This window comes from Lepidothrix coronata, unplaced genomic scaffold, assembly GCF_001604755.1.
Source record: "Lepidothrix coronata isolate B3197 unplaced genomic scaffold, Lepidothrix_coronata-1.0 Scaffold3, whole genome shotgun sequence".
In the NCBI taxonomy this organism is placed as follows: Eukaryota; Metazoa; Chordata; class Aves; order Passeriformes; family Pipridae; genus Lepidothrix; species Lepidothrix coronata.
In genome coordinates, this window is record NW_016690183.1 from 9,872,277 (window position 1) to 9,893,537 (window position 21,261).

Genomic DNA, 21,261 nt, shown 5'->3' on the forward strand with positions numbered 1-21,261 from the left:
TTGGTTACCGATTTCAGCTACTGATAAGATGAAAGTGAGGAAGGCTTCAAACCAAACCAGTTTTGTGCCAACGTTATTTTTTTCCCCTCCAAACATTAACACAAGATTTACAGTTCTACTTATTCTATGTCTGAGCTGATCCATGTCTCGGACCAAATGTCTTCTCATGTTCTCTTGCCCTCACATAATTATTGATCTGTATTTGCTAGTGGCAAATACAGGTGATTAGTTGTAGTGCCTGGTACTACCTGTTATTCATTTACATATGTTTAGTGATCTTCACATATTATCCTAATTTCCTCTTTCCTTTCCAAGCAGTATGTTTTCCATCAATGACTTTGGTCTGGTCTTTTGAAGTGCAGTGTTTCACAGCCAAGAGGATGACTTCTTCCTTATATATCCATAGTTCAACAGGATCTCTTCAGGCTGAAGTGTTTAAGTACTGTATGTCTGATAAAAGTTGAGCATTCCTACAATTCTCAGGAAAATGGGGTGCATCGTTAGGAAAATAATTCCAAACAAATACCAATTTGATCCTACCACTGAAGCTGTTGACGTATCACTGTGATCAAAGAAAGACTTTTTGATCCTTACCAGTTCTTTTGGACATTTTCCAGTATGAGGAAGCACTGTCCTTACACCCACTGCTGTGCCACTATGGAAAACCAGCAGGCTTCAAGGAGATCATTAATATTTGCAGTGCATCTTGGAAGTGAAAGAATGAAAAAACAGCCCATTGTGACCTTTTTTCTTTTTTTTTATTTAAAGTGTGATTTTTCTATTTAAAGATTGGCTGGTTTGTCCAAATTGAACATTAAGGGTGATCTCTCAGAAAAATAAAGAGGCAGGAAGATTGTAGTAAGGCCACTTACATTTCAATGGACTCATTAGTACACCATTAAACAGTTCTCTGCACCTGCTGTAATTGTGTGCTCTACTGCTGCTCCTTCAGGCTTAGTGAAAAGAGCTTGAACAAAGCTCTACCCACTTGTCTGTCACTAGGTCCTCTGTGAAGATCTGCTGGTTGGGAGGAGCTACAGCTTAATTAAGCTAGTGGAGTTTTACTTGCTATCCTTTAGTCGTTATATAAATAAGACACTAAAAGACCAAAACTAACTCAAAACCACAAAAGAAGAGCCACCCCCCACATTAAAATACATGACTAAGGTCTACTGTCCAAAGGCATCAGCAAAAGTAACACATGAAATATTTCACATTGCAAATGAATGCAAAACTACCTTCCTTACTTAAAGCAGTAGTATCACTTTCTAATGGCAAGTTCCATTTCCTGAATGAATTCTGTGGTTTAGAAATCAGTATTAGTGCAGCATCAGCACTTAGCAGAGTTGTGGAGCTTTGGTTCTGTTGCCTACTTTTGTTTGGAACAGGTCCATAGCTTAAATGCAAGTTATTAGGCTGACTAAGGAAAGCAAACAGCTGAGAACTTGGGGTCTGATCTGTAAACCAGTCAGATTAGCTGAGTAAATGGTCCTGTCTAGCCTTGATTTCTCTGACTTCATTGACTCAAATTGAAATTGAGTTACCATTTACTTTTTTTTTTTCTTCCCCTGAGACCACCTTCTGCAGTATTTTCCTTTACCCTGCTTTTATCATTCTGAGCAGCATTTTACCAGGCTGTACTGAAGAACAATTCTTTCCTATTGTAAAGCAAAACACACTGAATTTCAGGAAGGCCACTGTAACTTTGACAAAGGCAAGCAGCAAGGCATTAATTGAGAGCAGGTTGATAAGTGTCAGCTTTCACTATGAAGAAACAACTGGCTGTTCAAAATCCCAGCATATGGAAATCCTTCAGAGGATTGGGTTACTGATTGTGATAAGGGTTTTATTTGCACTAAAAATAGCTTTATCTCCTTTATCTTTACCAAGCCACACACAGCTTGGGATTTGAACAGCATTTCTGAAACTGAAACTTCCACCTTTCTAATGTAAGGATTCAGAGTAATTCACAGAGCAGATCTCTTCCTCTCTAGATGAAAAAAAATGAAACTGGAGAAGAGTAACGTCCTTTCAGACCCAAGCAGTCTCACCCAGCCTCTGGAAAGACATGATAATTTAGTTTTCATGGTACATACAGAGCTTGTCCACACACTTGGGAACGGTGCAGAGGATCAGATTACAGCACAGTGGCTTCATATAAAACCAGCTGCTCTCACAGAAAATCCAGCACTAGCATGATATCAGTCTGTGGCCTGAGAGCATGCAGAGCGTGTCTAAAGGAACCAGCTTCGGTGCACAGCAACCTCCAAAGATGTTGAAAGAGAACAAGCTGACTTACGAGCGGGATTCTGGGCAGGTATCAAAATAGTTCACGCATGGCAGAACAACATTTCTCCAGCCCATGGCTGCATGGCTTCATGTGACCTACCATGGATCCAGGCAGGAAAAGAAGGGGAGCCCTTTGTAGTTGGTCATTGAGAGCCCTCCCCTGACAAATGCACTGCTGTGATGTGCAGCAATTCCTGCAACACCTCACTTCACGCTGTGCAGCACCACTAGCTGAAGTCTCAAAAACACTTGACAACTGAGCCAAGATGCGGTAGCATTTCAGAGACTTTGGCTAGGCTTGCTCATAGATCCCTGATCTGCATCGAAAAAGGGAGTTTTGCAACTTAAGTACAGCAAACCAAAGCCATATTGCATAACAGATACAAGGGTCCATACCAGTTTGACTAAGTGGATTACACACTTGTTTGCACAGGGCTTGGCATACCGTTACCCCACACCAAGGGCTGAGCATGCAGACTGCAACACTCAACCCTCTGACCAGTCCATTACTAATGAAGGCTGTGATCAAGAAGCCTTTTGGAGCATGGACAGCTTCCAGTGACTTCTCTTGCCTACCAGAAAAGAAAGGATACCAGTCTGACCGCTACAGTTAATGCTACTTTCCAGAGAAGCCTTTAACCTTTATCATTTATTCATGTTCTGCTTTTCAGAAGCCCATTTCCTCAACACATAGCCTCATGTACAAAAGAACAGATCAGCTTTGTGAAGTAGTTTCCAGCCCTGCAGTGCCTTGCTTGCTTGGTACCAGACAATCTTAGGTCATACCCAGGCATCATTATAATTCACAGTTTTGAAGTATAAAATTTCTTAGAGTAGAAACTAAGTAATAACTTGATTGCAAACCGTCTACTGCTAACAAATCTCCTCCAGTATCAAAAAAGCTAGCAATTGATGCAGTATCGGGATCCCAGGTCATATTTACTGTCCCAAAGACAGTACAGACAAACTCACTCCTCAAGGAGCACCAGCTCTGCTACAGTTGCTGCTTACCTTAGTTCTTGACCCTTCAGGGAAAGGAACTGGCCCCAAAGAAGTCTCAAGTCTGACTACTGCTGTACTAGAGTTTATAGAAATAAATTTGTTTTCTAGAGGATGCATGTATAGGAGATATTTATGCCAGGCCAGGCTCCTTTGAGCCTATCCAGGAACTGTTAGTATTATACAAATCAGTTCTGCATGAACTGCAGGATTTCTTCCACCTGGAATCATAATCAGAAATGATGCCATATGCTTATGCAGCCGTGACTAAGAGTAAGTGAGGGGAGCTCTCTTATTATTCTGCACTACACGCACTTTTATTTTTCTTCTATAAGAAGGGAAAACCTAATCAGTAGAAGGGCTAATCAGTAGCACTCAGGCAACTTCTTAATTAAAGAATTTAGGATGTTTAGAAAAGCATCCTAATGCACCAGGAAGGGAAAAGCAGACATGCATAATGCATTTAACAAATTCTGAAAGATGGTATGAGCTCTTCTCCTTAGAAGGCATCAATCACATCAATATCACTTTATCTACAGAGAAAACAGTCCTTATGATGTAGCCATCCCAGTGAGTTTCACAGAAAGTTCATGTGATGTGGATAGCACAGACAGCAAGGGGTAGGATATGGGAACTAAGGAAAGCAGTTCGCTTCCCTCCCAGTATGACTCTGCCCAAAGCTGAGAGGCAACAGCGTCCTCACCTTGCTGGGAAGTGATAAATATATTTATTATGACATGCAGATGCCAAGGTGTGTGGCAAAGTCAAGGACTCACAGTAAATGTGGCCAGGTGACACTAGTGTAAGGATGGAACAAGTCCTCATTCTCTCTTCTGCTCATAACCTAAACCCATAACCTATTTGGGGTAACACTGCTTGCTTTTGCACCTATGGCTGTCAAGAAACTGTAAGCAACACTGCAGCTAGTGTATTCCTCTTCCTTATTTAGCTCTGACTTAAGCACTGGTGCTCCAGAACAAAATTCAGGTTTTTGAGCACAGTCCTGAAGTAACTCTGTATGTACCAGGTTGCCTCCACCTGTGAAGGCAAGAAACAGTGAGGTGTCAGGAGCACTGAGCAAGCACACCTTGGACACTCCCCTGGGCCCTGAGCCTTTTATTGCCACAAGGCCTCCCAGCAGGCTGGAGAGGTTGGTTTCAACACAGAGTAGTGTCAGCTCCTGCTGGGAGGAAGAAGTTTACAGAAAGAGTACAGCATTGGCAATGACAGTGTTTATAATTTACCACCTACAAGAAGAGACATAAGAAACTGTCATGATCAACTTTAACTCAAGAAGAATGGAGTTTCAGCCCTGATTGTAGTCTTCACCATCAATAAAGGACTTTTCACTCTCCCTTCTACATGCTCCATATTTATCCATATCCTCCTGGTGATTAAGTAGCATCTATTTTAGAATAAACCCCTGAAAGTCTGCAACTAACTTACAAGCAGGAGCAGTTTAGTTTGCTGCAGCATTTTGTGAGGTATTTGCTTAAGGATACAACCTGAACTATGTTTTAAGAACCAATCTGAAAAGCCTGTGACAACTTCTTTGAAGAACTGAGTTGATATCACTGGAAGACAAGACCTTGCTACTTGTCTAAAGCAGAAAAAAATCACCTCTGGTGCTCAGGTAAGTCTGATCTCCCTCCTGTTGCCTGCACAACACATTTATCACAGATTATGGCCTTTGGAGGCTCTACAGAAAAGCTGCAAACAGAAACGGGCAATCGTTGGGAAGACAGTGCACTTGGTAAGGATCTTGTAGGTGAAATACTGCCTAAGCTTAACAGACACCTGTACATTTAAGTACAGTAGAGAAAAAAAAGCCCTCTAATGTGAAAAGAGGAGATTTACAATGCCAGGGCCTGAAGTGAATGATTACACTGCTCTAACACTTGCTTGCTTAGCTTCTCAGCTTTTGCTGATAAACAACAGGAGCTGAATAGCACTCAGGCACACTGCAATACTCTCTGGAGATTTGATACTGTCCCCCTCATTCATCATTCGCTGGTGAGCTTTGTTTACTAGCTTCAGCTAAACAATTAATGAAGGGAAAGCCTTCATGCAGTCCCACATACCTCTTCAAGAATAATTGATAGTCACACTCTGCTGTGTGGGTTGTTAACAGTCATTGGAGAACAGTCCCCTGTTAAGGCAACAGGGAAGGTCCCTTCATCAGGGATGCAAAGTGCAGTAGGAAAAGACAAGGACTGCATACCCCCTTCCAGGGTCTTTTGGGTACTCAGACAATACCTTAACAGCCACCTCCTGGACATGGTTTTATCCTTGCAACACAGAAGGATTCTTTAATCTCCCCAGAAGTAAAGAATGATCAGGTGGTGGTTTTAGACCTTCAAAAGCTAAAAATTAACGAAACAAGCAATTACTGAAGGAAGACTGATGATACTTCACAAGGCATAAAGCAGTGCTGCTGGAGTAGCACTACCTCTAAAATGAAATATGTATCCAGACTGCCTCAGTGACTCCCAAGTCGCACCCACTGCAGCAACACAGCTCTGAGAAGAGTCAGACAGTGCTTCTAGAGTATGTAAGTCTGTGCCCTCAACACAGCCCATAAAGTTATGGACATACCTAAAGTGGGACATTCAAGATAAAACCCCACTTTTTAATGCATATATCCCAAGAGGAGCACAGAGAATATGTGATCATCTTTTGTACCTGCAGTACTTGCTACAGGAATAAAGGCCATCAGAAAGTCTCAGTCTCCTTCTCTAAAGAAGAATCACTATCAAACTTTCCTCTCTGCAAAAGGAAAGGAGACAGTAACACACAGGTCTGATACCAGAATCCAAGCACTTCCACCCACTAAATGCTCTTTCTGCCACACTCCAATTACTCCAAAACATATTTAGGAAGACTAAGATATAAATGGGTCAATATGGACTACTGAAGTGAAGTAAATTAGAAAAACTTTCTATTTTAGCATCACCCTCTCTACAGAGAGGTAAAAAGCTAAAACAGACAGGCATATTTGGCTAGCAAGTCACTGTGTCTTATCTCAATAGGACCAAATAATTCATCCACACTTTAGAAAACCTCCATTCTTATCCTCCTCAATGAATACAGTGATATAGTCAAAAGAAGAGGTATACAGAAACATAACAAAAAAGACTGGCTGAAAAGACTGCTCACCCCAGTAACCCTAACAACAAATAAGACAAAGAAATCTGTTTGGCTGAGGAATCTGCTTCTCTCTTTTTGGTAGTATTTTTTAACTTAAAAACAGCTGCATTTGAGTCAAAGAATAAAGCTCAAGATAGTCACAAAAAATAAAGGATGTATTTTTCTCCAAAGATCAAAACCATAACTAAGACAAGACATTCATATTAGAGTATTAAGTTCAGTGTCCAGAAAAAAACTCTTCTGCCATATATAAAAAAAAAGATACTGCAATTACTTTACTGCTCAAGAATCTCTTTGCTCAAACTGCTTAACTCTTCTCTCACGAAGTTTTGTCAGTAACTTGATTTTAACTACAACGTACAAACAATTTTTCTTCACCACCCTCAACTTATCTAAAGCTCTTCTTTTGTTCTGGAGAGTTTTGTTGCATGCTCCTCTATAAATTTGCTCAAATGCTCTAAATCTCTGTCCCCGCCTTCAAATTTAATAGGGTTGTTCTTCTTGTCCCTCGGAGCAAAGTAGATGGTGGGGAATCCTTCCACTTTGTAGTGGTCGTTTGTCACGTCGTTGGCAGTAGCATCCATCTTGGCTATAACTAGATTTTTCTCATTCTTGTATTTTTTGCCTAGCTCTGTATACACTGGTTCAAGTTTCTTGCAGTGTCCACACCATGGGGCATAGAACTCTATGAGAACATCATTCTTTGGATCCATTACTATGGTATCAAAAGTTTTACCCACTACCACTTTCACAGGCCCTTTGTTATTTTTTGGCACTGGCTGGGACTTCACAATTGGCTTCAGTTTTCCTAGAAGAAAGAAAAACACACAGCACTGTTAGAATATGGTAAGAGCAGCCCTTGCAATCTCCCCTAAGAAAAGGCAGTAGTACATCCTCCTGCCAGGGAAAAAAAATCACTGCACCAGCAAATGAACTTGCCCCTGAAACACAGGCTGGTTTGCTGGTGACCTTTTAGCCAAATGGCCTGGTGAAATATGGCTAACAATTTGTTTTGTAATTCCCTAGAACCTTTCTTCCTCTTTTTATGGCTGTCCATCCACAGGGTACTAACTAGTGATTTATTACAGAAATCGCAAATATGAATGATCAGCTCACACTTCAGAGCCACAGGAACATTTTAGGCTTGCCAAACATAACATGCTCAGGTTTAGAGTATAGCTAGAAGTCACAGCATAGTCCAAGCAACGAAGTTAATGAACCAAAGTTTAAAAAAAAAAAGAGGCAAGAAACATCCAAAAGCTTCAAGTCACAGAACACTGCAAGGTTGCACAAATGACTTTATTATAGCCATTGCCTCAGGAAAAACTCTTGGGTAAACAGAGCAAATAGCTTAGAGAACCCTATTTTAGAAACTGTACCTTTTTTGAATGCCAGCACAAACTGTCTGAGTACATCAGAGTCAAACTCTTCTGGCTCCATGGCATATTTCTTGCCACCTTCATCCAGAATGGCAACGTTGACGTCCTCTCCGCTCTCAAGCAGGCCCAAATCTTTTATTTCAGAAGAATAATCCTCCTCATCAGAAACAGCAAACACATATTCAGGAAAGTCTTTGGCCACTTCCAGGACTTTGCCTCTCCAGTACTGGGTAGCTGAAAAACCAGAACACACACAACGGGATTGGCAATTTCTAGTTACTTACTGCCTGCTTCCTCTCAAAGTGGAGGAATGGTAATCACAGCAAACTTACCAACTCGGTAGTCAAAACTGAAGTCCACAGAATAATAGACCACCACTAGAGGACGCTTAGCATATCTCTTAGCATCGTTGGAAGGCTTCCGATGACCAACTAGAGGCAAAGCATGTTTTAGCACATGCTCTTTAATCTCTGACCCATCTGTAGAATCCTGTTCAAAAAAATTGCGAGAAAGGTTCAGACAAGGAGATTTAAGAGGCATTTCTGTTACACACTACTGAAAACTAATATTGATGCATACATGAATGAGAGAGAGGGGCATGTTATAAACAATACTGTCACCATACTCTCCAAATCTTTGAGCACTAGGGATAATTTGGTGTTCTACCTTTGAACTGAATATTGTAATGATAAAATTATTATTTGAAAATGCAACATCTGGACTAATTTCATAAAGTTTTCTTGAACAAAGCAATACAGTTTCAGTGGACAAACAGTTGCCTCAAATATCTAGTGGGAGTACTTCCAACAAGAAGATGCCAAGTGATCATAAATACAAGGAAAGAGAACCTTCAATCCACACACAAACTTTCTAGCTCTGTATCAGCTACTCACTTTAAGATTCAGAATGTGCATCTTGGGCTCATGCTTTGACTGAAATTTTTCTGGCTGCATGACAACTAGTTTTCCTGGAGATGCTTTCAGTAGTTTTGCAATCTCGTTGCTGAAGGTGTGATGAAACTTATAATCTTCTCTCAAACCGTTAGCTGGAAAATTAAGGTTAGGGTGAAGGAAAAGTCAGTAAGAAGTGGACTGACAGCCTCCAACTGAAATCTTGAGACTGCACTGCAAGGAAACTCTCTTCCTATTCTCCAAGGGACACAGAACAACCCAGTCTTGGACAAAGCTCTCATTCAAGGGTGAGAAGCATGTAAATATACATACAATTCTAGCAGCACTATTTGAATGCTGTTCAACAAGAATAACTTGTCGAGTTATTCTACATACCTCAAGAACCTTGAAGAGCTTCCAAAACATACAGCAAAACAGCTATTTGTTTATAAGTCTTATATCTCTTGGCTTCCCCCCAAATAGGTCAACTAACCAAACTATTTGCTTTGGGGCAGTCTGGGAAACAGTTCTGTAGTCTTCCATGCTGGAGCAACAAATTAGCTCCTAATCCAACTACAAATGACAGCAGCTCCAGAAGCAGACATAGACAGGTGGCCAGGAATGGTCTAGCTAAACTGATCCAGAGGTGGATGATGATTCTTTCTCCAGGCCACTCACCCCAAACTTGGCAAAGCCCAGTCTCTGGAACTGTCAGGCATGAAACAAGCAGTAACAGACAGCAAAGATACGTAGGCTTTAAGCCAGGAAGTTGTGATTTGTTCCTTAGGCACGAATTTTCCCTCCTCCCTAGTTTGCATGCTTTTAGGGACACAGTACCAGGAGGAAGTATCTTCTGTGACTGGCTGATACTTCAGCTACAACCCCAAAATCTGGTGTGAGCTTTTTTCTTGAGTAGAAGATCACCCCTCCATCTACTTCTTGTTCCTCTCCAACCTCCCCTACTGAACTAAGAACACAAATAAATGATCTCTCTGCACCCAAAGTCCTAGGCAGAATCCCAACAAAACATATTTAATTAATATTTTAAAACATTCTGTACCTGCTTCCTGATAGAGCTGATAGGCTTTGTCATTCTCTCCACTAAAGACACCAATGATGATGACATCATCCCCATCCCTCAGAAATTCCTGTACCTGCTTGGTAGCCTGAATCTGTTTGGATGGAGGACCAGCCTGTTCAATCATGTAGTCGACAATACCTGTGAGACAAACCCGCCCCCAAGAAGTTGCTTAGATCTTTTATTGAACTGAAAGGTTCAGGCATTCCATGTACAACATTGTTTAGTACCACATGTCCCACGGACACCATGTGACATCGGGGACAGCCCTCCCACAATGACTTAAAGACCAAATCAGCAAGACCTCAGTCTAAGTTTTTAAAGCTGTAGTTCTGGATATTCTCCTTCAGGTTAGTTTCAGAAGAGGTGGCCAAGCATGAGATCCATGGATGCTGGCTGATCTTGCAAGTGACCTTCCTTTATGGAATTCCAGACACTTCACTGTCTCCTGAACCTGCTACGAATCAAAGTTCTACTTGGATAGTCTTAAGTCTTTCCTCTTATTAGAACTTAATATTGAGTATTTTGAGTATTTTGCCAGTCCTTATGGTGCATTCCAGTACAATTAAAGGCTGCCCATTTACTCTTATTGCCACTGCTTCACCATGGGTATTTAACTTCCTTTATATTAAAAGGAGCTGATATACCACCATAAGATATCAAAGACTACAGACAAATTTAAATTGCTGGCCTATGAAGAGCACAATTTGTCAAGTTTCCCCAGCTTCTATTGTTATGATGTTAACAAGCCTGCAAGTCCTATAGGGATGTTAAAATATTTGTGGTCAATCCCTCAGAAAATAAGAAAAGGCAGAAGTTGCAGTACCATATTTTTCCCGTGGCCCACTGTAGTCATAAGGTTTGCCCTTGCGGAAGATTTTGAGAGTTGGGTAGCCAGTAACATCAAACTTCTTTGCAAGCTCAGTTTCAGCAGTGGCATCAACCTTAGCTAAGGGAATTGGAGGCGTGCGCTTGCTGAGCTCCTTAGCAGCCTTCTCGTATTCTGGAGCAAGCCTTTTGCAGTGTCCACACCTAGGGAAGGAGAGCAGAGAGCAGTTTTTACAACCCATGAAGTCTGCCAGGCACTTTCTACCTCTGAAGTGGAAGAGTTAAGTCTTCCAGAATGCCGAGAGTAGAAATGGGATTACTGAATCTCCTATGGACACTTCAGCCTAGGAATATGTGTCTCTCCAACTTGAAGCTGGCCTCACACTACTATAGGTAGTTTCATTTCCAGAGGCCATTTTTAAATCAAGGACCAACTATCTTTGGTTTTCAGTATCTCAACATGGTCCCAAATTAGTAAATAAGGAGAATCTTCAGTGAAGCTTTCGACACCACCCCTTGCTGAGACATAGATCTAGTCTAGTCTTCAATTGATTTGCAATGTGATCTTAGGTTCAGATTAGAACTAAGGTACCAGAGCTACACACACCTGCACAAGGCAAAGATGTGTAAAGAGGCATAACAACAGAAATCAGGCTCACCAAGCCTGTTCAAGCCAGATGTGCTAGGCAAGTACAGGTGACTGCCTTCTTGCTTACCATGGAGCATAGAACTCCACCAGGATTATGTCAGCACCATTCACGACATCGTCAAAATTATCCTGGGTCAATACCAGAGTAGCTTCGGGTGGAGGGGTCCAACTGGGGTCAGAGACCTCCTTCACTTTGGCCACAATTGCTGAAATACAGTTCAATAACCCAATTAGCAAGTGTGCATTATTATAGCACTAGCATGCCAAATGCAAGAGATGATAACAAGAATTTAAAATTAGAGTGGCGAGCATGGTTTTGGACCGAGGCTTACACATCAAGCTTACATGAGAATGCTTTCTTAGTCAATCTCCTTTATGCTTTATTTCCTTGATGGTATTGCCAAGAAGGTCTTCTCTTCACACCATATTGCATCTTACTTATACCGAGCACGGATCTGTACTTTGCAGCACTGTAGTACACGAATTCCATCTCAAAAGAGACAGAAAAGGTAGTATTTCCTCTCTGACTGAAGCTGGGCACATCAATTAAGTGAAAACCAAGCAGGTTTATATACAGTCAGTATATAGATCAGATGTTTATTGGCTGATCCTTCAGCAGGCATGAGACTGTTTCCTCTTTTGGTCAAGTCATATCTCTAGAAACCTCCCGTCAGCAACAGCACTACCCACAACCTGCAAAACTGTCCTCTAGCATGCAGTCAGTTGAGAAAACAGGAAAAATTTCAGCCTTCATAGTATTATTCTGCTTAAGATAAGGTAACTTGAGACCAAAGTCCTTCAAAATAGTCACACATTAAGAAGCAAGATCATATCCTACTTTGCTTTCTTACAGAGACCTCCAAAGGACTGGTACTTACCATCTTCCGTCCTAGAACCGTCATAGTCAACAGGCTGGCCTTTTTTCAGGATTTTGATGGTTGGGTAGCCACTGACGTCAAAACGACTTGCTAGTGAAGTGGCTGCAGTAGCATCTATTTTGGCAACAGGAATAGGAGGGTCATTTTCCTTCAGAGTTTTGGCTATCTTTTCATACTCAGGAGCAAACTGCTTGCAATGCCCACACCTGTCAGAGGAAGACACAAGTAGATACATAAATGCACCATGGACTCGCAGAGATATTCTGCTGATCTGCATTTCCAGAATGCCTTCTGACAGATGTTCACATAATCAACACAGAAATGTCTATCTTGCTATGTGTTCAGATTATGGAGAGATAAAGCTAATGTTCAAATTAACAAATTAAGTAACTATAGCAAATTCGTTCAAATCCTGACGCTGGTTTTTTTCCTAATTTTCATTCAACTTGCAGTGTATTTCCATATGCTTTATAAAGCCATTGTAAAAAAATTCAGCAAGTGCTTTTACAACAAAACTGTAAGTCTTGTACCATGCTCCTTCTTCCTTCCTGCCTCCACAAATACGGTCTCAATTCAACTTCAGCTTCTCCCTAATCTAGTTTTATCTTCTCTACCTACCACCCTAAATTGAACTAAAGAGAAAAATGAACCAGTAGTTAAGTTGGTCTAATGAAATCTCACACCCACCATGGTATCAGAGCACCTGCTCCCTCTCTGGCCACAGCAAAACTTTCTGGGAAGAACAGAGGGTTCTGCTGCAAAAGCTGATGTGACAAAGGATATCAGCATAAGAAAAGCCAAATATAGCTTGAAAAGCTGAACATGAAACCAGGAAAATGTAGGGGGAAGAAAAGAAGAAATGTGTGGCAGATAGCCTGGGCTCCTTAGCCTCTTAACTGGCAGAATGGGGAGTAGAAAAAAGGAGAGGTGTTTAGTCCATGATGACACAACATCCTTCTGCTCAGATAAATTAAGCTTTATGTTTAGTTTCCATGCAGGCGAGCTACAGCTGCAGGATTAGTACCCACAGACAAGGAGGGATGGGATTCTCTGTAACAAGAATGGCACCAGTTAAAATGCAACTCCACCTCAAGATCACATTCGCCCTTCTATTCAAAGACTAGAAAAGGAGCTATGAGTAAGTCATCTTTGTATCACTAAACCAATATGGAAAAGAGGTTCTGGCTGCAACGTTAACTCAACAACTTGACTAAAAATATATTCTACTCTTGTTTTCCCCCAGTAACCATCCCTATTATTTTTGTCCATAAGAATGCAAGAGAAGGCACATTCTGGCCTAAATTCTTTGTCTCAGTTATATGCAGGTAAGTCCATTGTAGTTCCCCTGAGCACACTAGTGGTCCTGGGATGCCAGCAGGAACTATCATCATTAGGTAGATGTATGAGCCACTGCTCAAACTGATAATACAAACGAGCTATGTCCTTAATCACACCACATCCTTCTGACAAGGACAGAAATGTGAATTTAAAAAGGAAAACCTTCTAGCAATTCCACTACTAGGGAAGTCACCTTCATCCCTCCATTTAGATGAGGAAGTGCAAAAGTTCCCAGTGGTCCAGCACAAGGACAATAGCCGGCTGCAAGACCACACCGCATGATTTTTCTGGAGCTCACTGGGACCATTTCTATTCCCTGACAGGCACAAAGCAGGGAGAACCAAGGCTCCAAGGCTCCTTCCCTTGGCATGGGATCCCTCAGCATGGCCCATATCTGTGAGAAGGAACAGGCTGTTGGCTATTGCATGGTACAGGGAAAAGGAAAAGGGTTCCTCTACACCACCTGAACCATCTGCTTCCCTGGACTATAGTAGCATCCAGTGCATCTCCTGCAAGCAAGCTACTCCTATGTCATCTTTAAAACTGCAACTCAAGTTCACTATTTAGGAGTGTGTCCTGGCAGAGAAGACCTCAACAGCCATCTCATCTTGGACATAAGGAGGTACCACTGTGAACCTACCATGGTGCGTAGAACTCCAGCAGCACAGTATCCTTGTCCGCAGTAAAGGTGTCAAAGTTTGCATCATTCAAGACTAATACACCATTTTCTTCTTTAACTACAGAATCATCATCATCTTCATCATCATCTTCATCATCATCATCATCATCACTGTCATCATCGGCTTCTTTTGTAACAGATTCTGGAAAAGTAAAAATGCAATAGATATTAGATTGTGTCAAATGTAACACTGAAGTAACAGTACCAGGTTAAAGATGGATCTCCTGTGGTTAAAGAAAAAAGTACCTACACAGGTTAGTTTCTGCTCCACATACAGCGACAGCTATGTCAGTTTGCAAAGAGCTTGGACTCAAATGTTTGACTGTTTCATTTTTGTCCACACTACACCAGCCAACAATATCAATGTTTCAGTAAAGTGTCAACATCTATCTCCAGTTTCAAGGCAAACTAACAAAATGGACACAACAAGAATTAATACACACGGACCCACATAACAGTTGCCACCAAGGTACATTGGATATATTGTTGAAATGTGGGAAGCGAGACATGTTCTGTTGGGCAAGAAGGGCATGGAAATGACACCTGAATTCAAACAGAAGCCCTTCATCATGCAGTAGAACAGCTGCCATAAACCCAAATGTTACAATCTTGCTAGTACAAAGGTGGTTTGGAGGCAGCACTTTAAAATGAGGCTTCTTTCCTGACTGCTCCATCCCACCTCTGCCACCTCAATATATCTTACTTTCAATTACAGCGATGTTTCAGGTCTGCAATTCATTGAGGAGTGTTTCCACTCACAGAAACATCAATCACTCTGCTCTGGATCAGCACCAGGCTGCACTGAGTGTAAAATCAAGTAAGTGACTGTTTCAGGAGTCCCGTGAAAACCCACTCGTATGCACCTGGCAGATGCAAGGTAATGGAGTGAAAGCTTCTTTCAAACGACTTTTGGGGAGGCCTTTGATATAAGGAGACCAAAACCGCTGGTCCAGAACAGGCCTTTCAAGAAGAAAGCAGATTTGTTCAATTCCTGAAGCAAAATTAGCATGTGAAAGCCGAAGCCAGGACATTTCAACTGGTTCATTCTTTGTTGGCTTGGAATTTGAGATGGTTTCTTTAATATTCGACCTTTCACATGTTCCTTTAAACTTTTTTTTTTAAACTGCTATCTTTCAAGGCAACCAGACCTTCCTGAAGCCCTTTTAGGAATTTCAGTTACAGAACGAGTAATGATAATACATCATCCCAAACGAAAACTGTAAAACAACAAAGCTAAGGCCCTTTTGACCACTGAGAGTCCCAGGAGTATATTGGGAAAAAAAAAAAAAGGGAAAAAAGGATTTAGGTTTCTTGGTCAAAACTATTTTTTCTATTTAATTTTAACTGGCTTTTGGCTAAGCTGACAGGAGTTACTGCAGCACTATTCTGAAAATACTCTGATTTCACCTGGAATTTGAAAGTTAAGAACAAGAAATATGTACTACCCAGCTATGAAAAAGTGAACAAAACAAATCCCACTTTTCTCAGACCAAGGGCAGACCATAGGAACAATCTCACCATGGACAAAACTATGCCATTAAATTGCAATAGCTATTTTTATGTTAGAAGAAAGCATACAAGAATAAGACTATATGCCCTCAGAAAACAGCACGGGCTCTTGGAGAAAATATGTTCATTTTAATGGTAGCAGAGGATGGTTGCGAACCATCGAGGGAAAAAGATAAGAGCCATGATGCTTGTGGTAACAGAAAGAGTTTTCCAGACAAAACAAACTGTGAAGAGTTGTTGTGATATGTTGACATTTCGCAGGAGTGAGGGGTGGAGTGTTGTGGTGGTTTGGACCTTGGTTTTTCCCCCAGAGGCTGAAAAGTGGTAGACCCCAAGGGGTGGAAACCCCTGGAAGTTTTGAAGTTTTGCCCAATGGGTGCTCCTGCAAAAATGTAAACATATCACAAGCACCGGAAGAGATGAGTTGTAGTTTTGGTTGTTGCAAGTGAGGTGGCCATGTTGTAGAGCCACGAGGAAGGGGCTCGGAGCCCCTCGGGGCCTCCAGGGCCCCCCAGCCCCAGTTGGGGGCTACAGAGACTTGGAACAGTGTTAGACTGGACTAAGTGTCTGTAGTTATGCCGGGAGATGTTTTTCTCCATGGGCGCAGAGCAGCAGCCGGCACTGACCAGAGAAACGGTGGCACAGAGCCAGGACAGATAAGACCTGAACCGGAGAAGCAACAGAGACATGCAGCATCGCAGAAAGGACTCCTGGAAAGGGAGAGAGAGAGAGCCAGCAGCAGAGCTACAGAGTCTTGGGGTAAGAACTTATACCAGACCCCAAAACTCCTTTGAGACCTCCGAGAAAGGAGGAACAGATGGACTCCTATTTGAGAGGAGCCTTGGAGAACAGCAGCACCAGAGAGAGAGGAGCTAAGAAGCTCAAAGACGTCCCAGAGCTGGACCAGGATGGCCAGATGGAATACAGAGGGGGTGACCTTGGTCCACCCGATGCTACTGACAAGCCTGGCAGCCTGACACAGAGCACAGGAGCTCTGGTAGAACTCTTGAGGCAAAGGCTTGCAACTGAATGCTGCCCAAGATGTTCTGACTCAGGGGTGAACCCCTGAGGAAGGGACTTTCACGAAGATGCCCCTGCATTTCGTGATATACCTGTGGTGACGCGAGTCTTGTCCCTGCTGGCAGTCCACAGGTGAGGCCTTCGCTTGGACCGAAGGAGAGCCGAGGGGCTTGGAGACCCCCTTGTGTATGTTGAAGAGAAATCCAGCTATTAGCTGCGTGCATGAGAAGAGGACAGATGACCTGCTGCCTTAGAAGATGCTGCTTAGAGACTGGAAGGGATCTGTCCTTCTTTCCCTCCTGGACTTTTATTTGGAGGGGAGAAGAGATCTGATCATTGTAAATACTATATGTCATAGTAGAGATATTGTGATCGTGTGTATAATGTATTGTAGTATTTATTTGTACAGTCATTGTAATATATTCCCTTTCCCCCACTTTGAGTATGGCTTGTTTTGTCTGGAAAAACCCATCTCACATTAGGTTGAGATGTGGGAGGGGGCTTAGAAAAGGGAATTGGATTTTGGGGCTATTTCAAACCATGACAGAAGCCAACTTTACCTACCACCAAAATATTAAAGCTTCTGGTGAGGAGGGAGATCACAGGAGATCATTTATCACACAACAGTAGTCACCTAGATTAGATTTCTTTAACAACTCTTCCTGTTTCATCTGATCTTTGAAGCAGCTAAAAGCTCTTTTTGCCAGCAGACAATGCCTCCTGTGTTGCAGCACTTGCTCACACTTGAGGGAAGTCACATACCTACAGGACTACCCTGGTGAAACAGCTGGTTTTCAGGGGGTTTTAGCAGGCAAAACTTCTGCCTTACATGGATGCCCAGCAGCTTTGAGGGCTATGTTTCACCACATAGTGTTCCTGGTCAGTCTGTGCCTGAACTTCCCGAAAGTTGTGCAATGCCGTTGCTTTTCCATGCAAATTGCTTCAGACTTGGTTTTCCCTGACACAAAGGAATTTGAGCAAAACTAGCTGGCCAATTCCGGTCATGCTTCTCAAACTAACCACCAGGTTGTGACCCTCATTCCTGCTTACTATGCTAACTACCTGCCCCCAACAAAGGCCACTGCAGCTACTGTAGCACAGGCTCATGGTTTAGAAAACCAAGAAAAAAGCATCACCTGCAAAAACATCCTGCACAAGTGGAAAATGTAACCATTAGATCCAACATCCATCACTGAAATAATTTTGTATCTTTCCCTGCAAGTGGCTGCACAGCCTGCCAACATAAAACTTCCTTGACAGTGACACATTGTCATGGGCATTATACACACCCACTTCCTCCTCCTTGGAGATGGAGGCAGGACAATAGCAGTGTAACAGCAGGACTCCACCTTTTCCCAAGTGGGAGGAGGGCATGCATTAAAAAAAAGTTAACCACACCTATAAACTGGTCCTTAAGTGTGCAAACTCTATCATAGCTACCTCTAACACCTCCTTTACTATTGGGACTGAAAGAACTGCTTCAGGGACCTGACCAAGCACGGGAGTAGCAAGCGGGACATCTTTTCATTAAGAGCAAGAAACTTGCCTCTGCATTAATGATTTACAATTTAAAGAGAACAGATGCAGAATGAGTCTTACTGTGACACCTGAAATAGCAGAAGTAGCTAATAAATACTTGCACAAGACAGCTCATGAAAATAAAACAGCTGCCCCGAAACTGAAGTGTCTTTATTTCTTAAAGATACTTACAAAGCAGGTGGACAAGCCAACATGAGGCAGCTGTGGCTAAAACCTGCCCTCCATTAAAATATGGATTACTCCCTTTTACTCGAAAAAAATCACTTCCACAAATTTCAACACATTACTACGCAAGTCAAAAAACATGATCAAAATGGTATTTATTTTAAGACTTGAAGTACATGATACTGGCTGGCAGACCTTCAGGATGACAGCTACTCTAAGTGAAATTAATTCTTCCAGTAACTTCGCTGTACACTCAGCATTTATCATAAATCTGGCCTAGTAACTTTTTCTTAAGTAAAGTAAATCCCATACAAATAAAGCTGCATCCAGACATCAACAACTTCAGGATTCTGCCTGAAAGTTTTCTTCTGAGGAGCGCAGTTCCCCAATTGGATGAGCTCAGTTTTCAGAAACCCAGAAGTTAAGACTCATAATCTGTTGCTAGGGCACTCAAAAGTCTTTCAACAAAATCAATCCTCAAGCTTTTCTGTAGTCGATCCTCTACACGATTCCTCCTTTTCCTCCATCAGGATGCTAAGGGTGTAACAGTCACAATCCAGGCTAACCTTACTTTGAGCATATTTGCCTCACTGTCCTAGTTGAACTTCACTTCCCAAACCATGCAGTACAACAAGCCGGGTTTAATCTGAACTTTTCATCTCCTGCACAATCAATATACATAAAATCACTTGGTTGTTGCAAAGTAAACTTATTACACTTCATACACATCTGCATTCTGAGAGCAAAAATGAAAATCCCCAACTATGTGCATTTTTAATGCAAAGGCTTTGAAAAGCCTATTCATGATCTATATACAATTTCTAGATACACAATAGAAACCAGAAAACGATTCAAGTTGTGCAACGGATTAGTGCTCAGCTTCCACACAGCAGGAAAGACTTCCATCACCATGCACCTTTGATCCAGAGAACTCATATGAGAAGAACAGCACACGTGGGAAATACTGATGAGAGCCTGAGAGCCCGGCCCACAGGAAGCTGAGCTACCGCTGTCAGCCACAGGTAACACTGTAACATCACAGGCGTTACTTCGTTCTATGAAGGTTGTAGAGAAAATCAGTACTTCGCTTTGTCACATGCTACAAAGCGAGCATAATCAAGTGTTCGAGCTAAAAGTGGAGAAATAGACACAATACTTGTATTTCAGTTTGCAACTAAAAAAAAAAAAAAAGTGCTTCACAGGAAGATTCTGTATCGCCATCTCCTTTCTGCAGACTCCATATCCTTTAAAACAAGTTTCTTGATCCTCATCCTACATACAGTTAATTACACAGATAAGGTAACTGTTTTATATGCACTTCTTGGAGTTTTAGTGCCTGTTCAGTGAGCAAGAATTTGCAGGACATGAGTTCAGAAGGTCATCCATAATCCAGTCTCCCCAAACGCCCTCTAATACTTAACATACAAGAAATATGAAAGATGCAGGATTTAACAAAATTCACATGAGAGAAACTTAAAACTAAAAAAAGAAAACCTTCAAATGCCTGCCTCCTACTTTCAGGCACATACTAAACTCAATAAGCCTGAGCAGCTTTGTTTCAGCTAATTTTGGAAGAGACACACGTCAGTGAAATTCAAAGACAATGGGAAGAAACAGCAAGCAACTGGCAACACTGGGCCTTCCTTCTGTGGAAAAAAAACAACAACCCCATCAGTCTGAAACACGCAGAATGCACAGATGCCCTGAACAGGGCATCTGTGCATCTTATCAGGGATAAGGAAAAGAGTGCTCAGCCATAGAATCACAGGATGTTAAGGTTGGAATGGACCTTAAAGATCATCTAGTCCCAATCCCTCTGCCATGGGCAAGGGCATCTTCAACTAGACCACAAACTGGCCTTGAACACTGCCAGGGATGGGGCATCCACAACCTCTCTGGGCAACCTGTTCCAGTGTCTCACCATCCTCACTGTAAAGAATTTCTTTCTAATATCTAACCTAAATTTCCCCTCTTTCAATTTGTACCCATTACTCCCTATCCTATCACTACAGCTCCTGACAAAGAGTCCATCTCCGGATAATGAAATCGCAACGAGTCGGAATAACGAGTCGAAACAATGAAATCGCAAATTTCCCGGTGATTTAAAAGCCAGGGATTTCCAACATGGCTAATCGTTAGACAGCTATTAACTCCGTGCTTGGAAGAGGCGAGGCAGAGCCGCCCCACGGCGCTGGGACAAGCGGCTCGCCCAGACCTTAGCGCCTTCATGTGGTGGCTCATCGCCCTGCCCAGAGGCCCGAAGAAGCATTCTGGCCCCAGCGGGGCCCTGCCAGCCCAGGTTCCCCGCAGCGCCCAGCGGCGGGGCCGCGCCCCCGCCTCCCGCGGGGGATCCAGGATGCGCCGCCAGCCCGGCCCCGGCCCGCGCTCACCTCCGTCTCCGTCCTCCTCCTCCTGGGCCGCCGCGCCCCGCGCCAGGAGGGCGATGTGAGCCAGCCCGAGCAGCAGCACCAGCACCCACAGCCTGCGCACCCTCATCCTGACCCCGATCTCGCCGCTGCTCCCGGCCCGCTCCCGTCCGCTCCCTGCGCTCCCCACGCTCCGCCCTCCGGGCACGCCACGCACGGTGATTGGCTGCCGCCCCTCCACGCGCGCCGCACGGCCGCCAATCGCCGAACGTCACGAGGGGCTCCGGAGCGGGGTGCGCGGGTCTCGCGGGACTGGCGGGGGTGCCCCCGGGGACGCCCGGCAGCGGCGAGGCGGGACACAGGCGCGACCGACTGGAGCAGTGGCGGAGAAGCGCCCGCACCGCCGCGCCTTAGAACCGCCCGGGGGCTCTGAGGTGCCGCCCAGCCATTGGCCGCCGCTGCGCCGCCAACCGCGGACCGCCACGCGGGGAGCATGTGGCCGCTCCGG

The 21,261-nt window shown here is 43.1% G+C and overlaps 1 protein-coding gene across 1 annotated transcript; it reads right to left on the reverse strand.

The window, feature by feature from the left end:
- Positions 1–1,395: 1,395 nt before the first annotated feature.
- PDIA4 (protein disulfide isomerase family A member 4) lies at positions 1,396–20,939 on the reverse strand. The gene is made up of 10 exons (XM_017822227.1): positions 20,778–20,939; positions 14,116–14,296; positions 12,138–12,343; positions 11,327–11,465; positions 10,609–10,814; positions 9,765–9,923; positions 8,708–8,859; positions 8,147–8,303; positions 7,815–8,048; positions 1,396–7,243 (listed from the first exon to the last, which is right to left on the reverse strand). Exons 1-10 carry the CDS (start codon positions 20,881–20,883, stop codon positions 6,828–6,830), a joined length of 1,956 nt encoding a protein of 651 aa, XP_017677716.1. The 5' UTR covers positions 20,884–20,939; the 3' UTR covers positions 1,396–6,827.
- Positions 20,940–21,261: the final 322 nt, after the last annotated feature.